The following is a 9,637-nucleotide window of genomic DNA, read 5'->3' as shown; positions in this document are numbered from 1 at the left end:
TATAAAATAATATATAAATATATATAATAAATAATATAAAATAATAATATAATAATTCTGGAATTTGGCAAATATAATGTGTATACATTTAATATTTTAATAAATAATTATTATTTTTCAAGTTATATATATGTAGAGGGAGAAGTATATGTACTGATCAGTAAAAATTGATGATCGTATTTTTATAGGAAAATTCCATCCAAGGAAATGTCCCTTCGTGTTTTTTAACCCGGCATGTCCCTTTTCTGTTCACAGGTGTCCGAATGTTCCAAGTCGGAGGGTCCGTCGTTGTCGACCTCCCCCGGCTCCGATTTCCTGACCTCGCCGGCGCATCGGTCCGTGCCGTTGACCTCGCGTCATTTCTCAAGGACGTCTTCAAGGGCGTCTCAGAGTTCTCTGCAGAGTCCAAGCAAAAGCACGAGCACGTCACCGCCGAAGACTGGCAGTTCGAACTCCCTCAACAAGTTCCATAACCGATTGGTCGACAAGTTGAAGCGCTCGCTGAAGAAGGCGGAGGACTGCGCAGAAGATCAGCGAAATCTATCGTGAAACAGTCATGGGGTTTTGGGCCGGCCACCCGTACCCGGCTCGAAACCAATTGAGATCCGACGCACTTCGGCACCTGCTACCACATCCGAAGTGAGTAGAAACGTGGCGGCACGCTCGTGTCCGGATCCACCTTCAGCTTGGTAAAGAAGAAAGAACGTAAGAAAGGAGAGATAGAGAGAGAGAGAGAGAGAGAGAGAGAGAGAGAGAGAGAAAGATGATGATAGAGAGAGAGAGAGAGAGCGACAGCAGCAAAAAATACATGTATTAAAGAGGAAGAGATCGAGAGAGAGAGGAAGAATGCATGTATGAGAATGAGAAAATCAACGGGGGTAAAGAAAGGAAGAAGAAGAGCGAAGAAATCAACTTTCGCCCGTCGCATGTTTAGCTCGAGTATGTTTGAAAGCGAGCGCATACGAGTTTGTTAGCCCAGCACAAGCAAAAAGCAAGAAGAAGGAAGAGTACAACGATCCTCGAGTTGTTATTTTCAGCCCGCTGGATATCGATAGTCGATCGTGTCAAGGATCCTCGCGGGTCAAGAGATATCTCGATCGAGCGATCGAACGATAGGAGGAGCCTCGATGAACACTTGAGATGATGAAAAGAGATGTTGATTGCAACGCTTTCAAAATAACAGCCGTTTGCGCGACAACTTCGATACATAGGGAGTGAAGAATATCGGTAAACTAACAGAAGAATGCACGAAGATCTGATCTTACAATTTTCCTGGCTGAACCTGAGAGAATCTGATCAAGATAAAGGAGTGGAAATGGTAGACGAAGAAGAGGTAGAAACCCTGAAAGATTCGCAGTTTACAACAGATCGATGAATGAAGCATTCGATCGAATCTCTCGCAGCAGAGGTTTCGGAAGTGACTGATGATCATCAGCAATTGAAGGATAATCGTTGGAGCAGCGGCAGTGCGTAAGAAGTAAGGTATATAACAAACACATGTCTATCGAGATTATGTATCGAGATTGCGCGTCGCGAATATTTCATTAAATATTACAGGCTCGTGGTCAGTCGGTTACAAAATAGTCACTTGTGTTGTCAGACCTAATAGCTAAGTTCCTTCATTGCGCACGAGATCGTGCGCATAGCGTTCTATATGTTGTTCTTTTCTTAACATAAAACGAAACGAAATCGAAGAAAGGAAGAAAGACATTTAGCGGGCGCGAAGGAATTTTCGGTTTCCGTGAAAAGATTGCTCGGTCGATGTCATGCGACCATATCTATCCGTGCAGATAATATCTAAGAGATATTGTAAAGATATCCAAAAGATGCTTTAAACAAGTGTGTGAAAATCGTTCTTTTAAACATTCTTTTAAACGTTCTTATCTTTCAGATGTCTTTCAAATATCTTTTAGATATTTGTTGAGAACAACCGATGCGTTTTTGATTTCTTCGCCAAATTACTTCATGTTAATCGTGGAAGCAGATCGTAAATCTCTCCATTCTTAATACCCAATTAACTTTCTCGCAATCTAGACTGAAAAACGTTCTTTAATCAGTAAAGTCATGTAAAATCGTTTAAGAATAGAAGCTCGTATTTTCAGCGCGCTAAATATGGCTCTGTTCAATTGTGAGTACATTATTTATTTGCTTAATACTTAAAGGAGTTTTTCACGGCGTATAATGAGGGCAAAGTCGATGTCAAATGCGCGATGAGAATACGGGTCAAAATATAAAGAGAGAGAAAAAGTAGCTAGCGTAAAAAGAATCGCGAATATATTCTTGTTTTTATCGTGATATCAAACTGAGAACAATAGTAAGGCTCGCCTGTTGTTCGAATTGGGATCGAGTTTACGTGCCGGAAAGAGCAGTTTCTCGCCTTTGCGGGATATCGGGTCGCGCAGGAAAAAGAACCGTGTATGCGTGTGTTGCGAGATGGTTTAGAGAGGCGAATTAAACGTGCACACGTGTACTCTTCGAATCAGATCACGTATGAACGAAGCCTAAGAGAAGCGCTTATTTTCACATATATATCCCGTGTTATTCGTCGCAAGATTAGTTGTACTTACAATTATTCGCATAAGCATATTTGCCCTATACGGATTATTTTTCTCGCGTGCTCACTTTCTATATCAGAAAATCTCCGCCGGTAATCGCGCCAAGATAACACGAATTGCAACGCACAGCGTGTTTTGCGTAGAATAACTAATGCTTCAAATAGCATGCAACAATATATGAATTGATGATTTCTGTTCAATGAAAAAAAAAACCAACTTGATCTAATACAAATCTTAAAAATCACAAATCTGGAAATGTGTAAACTGAAAATAATTTGAAATGTCGAATGAAATTAAGCGATATTTTAATATAAACTTGTTCATAAATATTTTTTTATGAAGAGAGTAGCATTAATTTTTCGCGATTTTTTTTCACAAGAAAATAAGAAACGTATTTAAATCATTCGTTATTATTGACGCGTCGTCTCTAAACGATATTGCTAATTGCTCTACGCTTTGTGGCGTACGATAGCAGTGCTAATGTACGCGCCAGAGGTCTATGTAGGGAAGCATGACAGATACATCCGGTACCATTAAAGCATTCTGCGATGTACACACGCGTTGCTTTGTACACGAAAGGCGCGATATCATTCCGGAGATTTTCTTAGATCACGGCAGTGGAGGTGAACCGAATGTAGATTTTAAAATAAAACGCACAGCGTGTTTTGCGTAGAATAACTAATGCTTCAAATAGCATGCAACAATATATGAATTGATGATTTCTGTTCAATGAAAAAAAAAACCAACTTGATCTAATACAAATCTTAAAAATCACAAATCTGGAAATGTGTAAACTGAAAATAATTTGAAATGTCGAATGAAATTAAGCGATATTTTAATATAAACTTGTTCATAAATATTTTTTTATGAAGAGAGTAGCATTAATTTTTCGCGATTTTTTTTCACAAGAAAATAAGAAACGTATTTAAATCATTCGTTATTATTGACGCGTCGTCTCTAAACGATATTGCTAATTGCTCTACGCTTTGTGGCGTACGATAGCAGTGCTAATGTACGCGACAGAGGTCTATGTAGGGAAGCATGACAGATACATCCGGTACCATTAAAGCATTCTGCGATGTACACGCGTTGCTTTGTACACGAAAGGAGCGATATCGTTCCGGAGATTTTCTTAGATCACGGCAGTGGAGGTGAACCGAATGTAGATTTTAAAATAAATCGCATTTATCACACATCATCGAAGATGTAACAACGTTTCTCCCGAGGTATACCTCGTGCACGAGTTATTTGTATTTGTTGTTTCGCGTCGCCGCTCTACAAGCGCTTGTTAATTTTTTCATGTAATATATATACATATAGTGTATTATTTCGTTAAAAATATTGAGTCGATTGGGTAGAGAAAGATGCGGGAGGATTGCACATATGTGCAAAGGACATCGAGTGTTAAAAGAAAAGAACGCTACTTTTGTCATGAAAATTTTCTCTCTTCTATATTGATTAATTAAATAGATAAAATATTTCGGTTTAGATATATAATCCAAGTTTCTAATTTGTAGAAATAATTAGATTGTGCTTTCTAAATCGTACAACTCGTTATGATATGAAAAGGAGAGAAATATTTACTTAATTGAGATGTGCGTGTTAGCACATAATATTTTTTCTATTATACTGGAATAAAACCATTAAAATGGATTATATTAATAATAATTATTAATAATAATTATTTCCAGATAAATAAAAATTGAATTGTTAAACTTCCAAACAATCCAATATATAAATTTCAATTAAAGTGCGTAACGATTTTTTAAATAATTAGATGATAAAACCATGCTCATTCTTATAACACTCGACTCTTCGCGTCCGTTTACAGTTGTTCTGGTTTACGGCAAAAGATATGTTTAGCACGCTTTCTTTCTATCGGTTGCGTATGTCGGAGATTACGAACTGGGAGCAATTAAGTGATGCCGCATGTAATTCTGTGATACCGTATAAGCTATAAGGTAGAATTACTCTGCAACGATTAACGGATTAGAGGGGAGACGATTATGGTATTATAGTTAGGACGAGATTCGTACGAACGCTTCGATTCTTCGTCGATTGCAAACCCGCGTTATTTGAAAACCGAAATGACAAATTTCTTCTTGATTGGGCTGAATAACACGAGGGAGCTTCAGCATGAAAGAGAGCTCCAATAATTCTTTTTCTCTGAAAAGAGAATAACGCTGCTTTCGGAATTTTTCGAGAAAGATGAAATTCTGGCACACGAGCATTTGAAGTCGTTTACGTCCGTCTTAACGTGTACATAATTTTAAGAGTCTGAAAAAGATAACACTCCGAAAGCGTTTATCGATTATTTCGAGATAAAACAATACAACGAAAGCTATTTATTTTCGATTAAAATGGCGAACACTTTTTGGAAATGCAATTTACTCTCGGCGTGGAAACCGATCTAATCCGATTTAATATCTCTTACAAGAAGTAAAATATTTCTTCTTTCTCGAGTTTGTGCTATAATTCATGCAAAACTGAATCAACATACGTCGATTCGCGCTTTCGGATTCACATCAGATTTAAAAGAATGCTTAGTTGATAGATATCGCGCGGAAAATTTTGAAAATTCACGTAGCTCAATCTGCATTTCTCTCTTCGGGTGCAGATGGCAGGGGGACGAAGATAAGGAAAGGAGAAAGAGAGCGAGACAGAAAAACCGTAAGAAAGAGAGACAGGATTGTTTACGAACATCGGTTAGTGGGGGATAAAACAGATTCGAAATCATTTTGTATATTGAGATGCATACCGGATAATTTCCAAAAGTTGCCGCTTTATGTAAGACTGCTTTAGTGAAACAAGAAAAAAAACACAAACAAAAAGTATAAATATCAATATAAGATGACTTAGGACGCCGTGGTGCTGAACGGAGCATTGGGACACGCGATGTTCGATGGGCTCGTATTAAAAATTTAGCAGTATAATATATTGCAGATATATATCATATTATACACATATATGATAGTTTTTTACAAAAAATATATCTCTGTCAAAAGCTTTTATAATGTTATGCAAGTTTTCGCACAACAAGTTAAAAGTTACTATTTTTAGATTGAAAGTTTTTTGATATTTGGATTTATTGTCATAAATTTGATAATTAATTAATTTAAGTGTTTGTATATCTTTTAGATATACAGGCAATGGATATACAGATTTTTTATTCTCTCTTTTTCTCCATTCAGATATTTAGTATCTCTTTCGTGAGTTCACGCGTGGTACTGCCCTTAGCGCGAACTGGGCATCACGACCCAACTCGTGCGTGCGTCCCAAGGTTTCGCCGGTTGATTCGTACTGATTAGAAAAATGGTGTTATTAGAGTTTAGAGATTGATGAAATATAATACATCTATTTATTACGGCGGCCTCGGACCGCGGAGTAAACGTGGATTGGGATCTTTCTTCAATAAGATTATCGAATTTCACATTAAATGTCTATCGCATTGATCTTTATCTTTTTTCTAGGAATATAAATACGTAGGTAAAGAGAAATATAATTCAGTTTAACATCGCGCAATCTCTCGATCCACTTTCATTCTACGGTCGCAATGCGATTACAAAGCTGTTCACGCGTGCAGATATATATGTATACATATATGGTAAAAATATATATGTATGCATATATACGCGTAATATGTATATGTACATATTATTTATTACGCGACGACTTGACTATTTTTTGTATTACTACTAAAGTTTTATGGTTATATTTGTTATACCTCACTCGGGACATTTTGAGCGGATTTTTAGCGCGTGTTTGAGGAGAAGCGCCAAGACTTTTGCGAATTTATACAGCGGGAATTATTTTTCCGCATCTTTTCTTTTTTTTTTATGGCGACTAGTATGCGCGTCAATTTTTTCAGCATGAATATTAAAATTACCATAAACCGCATATGAAAGTTATAATCTACTCTTAATAATGCGCAATATATATGATTACGGAAGAAGACTATTAATTCAGTTTATCATTGTTAATGCGACAATAAAATTTAAATAATTTACAGATTTTTATTTTTTTCTAAAATATATCATTAAAAGATTAATCTAGGCTCAGTGAAAAAAATTTATCTTGCAAAAGTTGTACTTGTTGGACGAAGACCCGACATCGTCGTCGATTGCTCAAGTACTTTCTCCTCACTCACGACGATTGAATATCACTGCCAAAAGCCACCAAAAATAAAAAAAAAAAAAAAAAAAAAAAAAAAAAAAAAAAAAATGTAGCGTAGCGGCGTGGCTCGATCGGATCCTGCATTTTACGCGTTCGGTCGCGCCGTCTCATCTGTTCTGCCCTTTGTTCACATACATTTGTCTCTCCGGTTTATATGAACATATTTATTTCTCGACGGATAGCGACTTACGTTGTTAAAAGAATCGTATCGTACCGTTCGCTTTTTTTCTTGTGACTTTAGCGCCGATGACGATACCAATTCTCGCCAGTGATTAATTATAAACTCTTATAAAATTTATATTTTTTTTCGAGTTTCTCTGCGATATGTAGAAAAAAAGATTGTAGAATAAGGTGAACAGTACAAAGAGTGATCTTTTGAATATGAATTAACATTTAGGAAGCCATAGTTCTGGCATTTTTCTTCAAAGAGATAAAAATGTCAGAAAATATCTCCGTGTAATAAGCTTTTATAAATGCTCATAGAATACAGGATTTATAGCGACGGACTATACAATATATGCTTGACTTATATACTTTTATAAGTACATTTATGCATAAACCGATTATAAATCAAAACTCGATTACTACTTATTGATATAAAAATCCTATTTTATTGATTTTTTTATTAATATTATTAAAAAAAATGCTGTTTCATGAAAGTTTTTTATAGAATATTCCTATGTTTTTATATCTGCTATTATGTTGATGCCTACAATTAATCTTTTTATCATATGTGATAAACGATATAATTATGTATGCTATCTGCATTTTTAATGTGATGATTCACTTCTAGTAAAGGAAGTGTGGCATAATAAATAAATAAATTGAGATTCAGTCTCACTTTCGCAAAGACGAAGGCAAGTTATCGTATCGTCGTCGAGATCGCTAATTATCCGAGAAGTTCGTAATCGGAGAGAGATACGAGCGAAAGCGAAATGGTGGGCGCACATTCCATGTGTAACGATTATACATACGTGTATAAAGTAATCATCTGTTAGAGTTTGATAGGAAATTCATACAAACAAACACACCCATGCGTGCGAGACATTATATACTGAAGATTATAAATGAATAATATATCTGAAGTTTTCGAAGCTTACATAATAGACTTCGGTTTATCATTATTATGTATCGTGATTTTTATGTCATGTTCAATAAATGAGTTTTAAACTGCTTACATTTGTCTATCCTTTGTTCCCAAAACTATTTGCGGCGATAATTATGTACTATCTGTACATTTACAGATATTGAAATATATATAGGTATATATACATCGTACATACATAAATATATTTACGATATCATGCCGAAAATAAAGGAATGAGTAAAGAAATCTTTCAAAATATATTCATATATATGAGAGCGGAAATTAGAATATTATTTGCAGCAAAAAATTTTTTAATTAGAATTTATATTTTATAAAGTACAAATTTATAGTATATCTTATATCTTTAATTATAAAATTTATATTTGTACAACATAATTCCGAAACAAATGGTTTGTTTTAAGAGTACAAGATATAAGAGATATAAATTTTATATAAAATATAAAATAAAAGGAGCTTAAAAAAAGCATTAATATAATATATAATATAATATATAATTTTAACAAAAACAAGAAATAGGAAATTGTAAGTGATTAGTTCGCATATTTCTTGTAATCTTTAGAAATATAACAGATGACTCACTTCAAGTTCATTTTTTTAACGTTAAAGAATACGAACTATGATTCGTTTTATGCATGTAAAGCGATAATGAGGCAATAGCGAAGAAGTATAATAATCTTGATATCAGTGACTGATTCATTCGGGGAATAATCTGAATTGGATATGAATCATTATATATTGATGACATTATTAAAACAAAATTTTTTACATTATTCAGAAGTAACAAGTAAGTTTCAATCGAGATGTGATAGCTTCTTTACGATATCAATTATATCATACATATCGATATCAAATAAAATTATTGGTACAAGTAATCTTCTCTTACAGAAAGAAAATAAATTTTTATTTTTTGTACGTTTTGAGATCGGTGATATCCTTCTTTAATTGGAATACAAACATTTTCTTACATGTTTCAGATTAAATTAAGATAATAATATGCGCTTTGGACTTATAGCGTCGAATAAACTATACCAATAAATTTGTGGAAATAACTGTATTTATTTTATAATTACGAAGTCTGCGTCACTCATGACAATATCTTATTAATAGTTTTGCTTGTGTGATTTTCAACAACGAACTTGCGCCATGTGTCTAAGCTCAGATTTCACTATTGCAATATGCGAAATTTTATGCGAATGTGAACTATTGACAAATTTATTGCCACTAAAAAGTAGCTTAGCTTTACTTTGACTACTTTAAAATATAGCTTTTAAACCATGTCTGCATATGTGTCCACACATTATTTACGGTATAGGTATGTATATCAATTTTCTAGGCCAAGGAGAGAGAATACAAGTGTTTTACAGTTTCTTTTATAATATAATATGAAATGCTGGAAAGATTGAATTATTAGATTAATAGAGTACAATAAATTATGATCTTTTTGACACTTTTTTTCAAAGAAAGATTGCCTTTGAATAAAGACAGTTAAAAAGATACCTGGTATGTACTCTTAAAAGATTATGTTCTTTTTTTTGTAATCAGTGATTCTTTGTTTTGATTGGATTGATTTGATTGTTTTCAGTGGAGATAACAGAAAGTTATTGCCCAGGTCGGATTACAGAAAAGGAAAAAAATGTATAATATGACTGACATCATACGAGCGACGCAACGAATATGGACACTTCAGGCGTCGTGTTGCGGAACGTCAGGTAACTTCTGTCGCTTTTATATTGCGAAACAAGAACAAGTAACGATAATTCCTTATCATTATAAAGAGCACATTCTTCGCGAACAATGCGCG

At 34.4% G+C, this 9,637-nt stretch overlaps 1 protein-coding gene across 1 annotated transcript in view; it reads left to right on the top strand.

Annotated features, from left to right (window-relative positions):
- Window positions 1–2,767, top strand: part of LOC115233766 — a 10,525-nt gene extending 7,758 nt beyond the window's left edge. The window contains exon 2 of the mRNA XM_029804336.1: window positions 256–2,767. Coding sequence (XP_029660196.1) covers window positions 256–549 — 294 coding nt within the window. The 3' untranslated portion in view covers window positions 550–2,767. The remainder of the gene's footprint in view (window positions 1–255) is intronic.
- The last annotated feature ends 6,870 nt before the right edge of the window (window positions 2,768–9,637 follow it).

This window comes from Formica exsecta, unplaced genomic scaffold (assembly GCF_003651465.1).
Source record: "Formica exsecta isolate Colony F162 unplaced genomic scaffold, ASM365146v1 scaffold191, whole genome shotgun sequence".
NCBI classification, from domain to species: Eukaryota; Metazoa; Arthropoda; class Insecta; order Hymenoptera; family Formicidae; genus Formica; species Formica exsecta.
The sequence above is the reverse complement of the archived record's forward strand: the minus strand, read 5'-3'. Positions and strand labels throughout refer to the sequence as shown.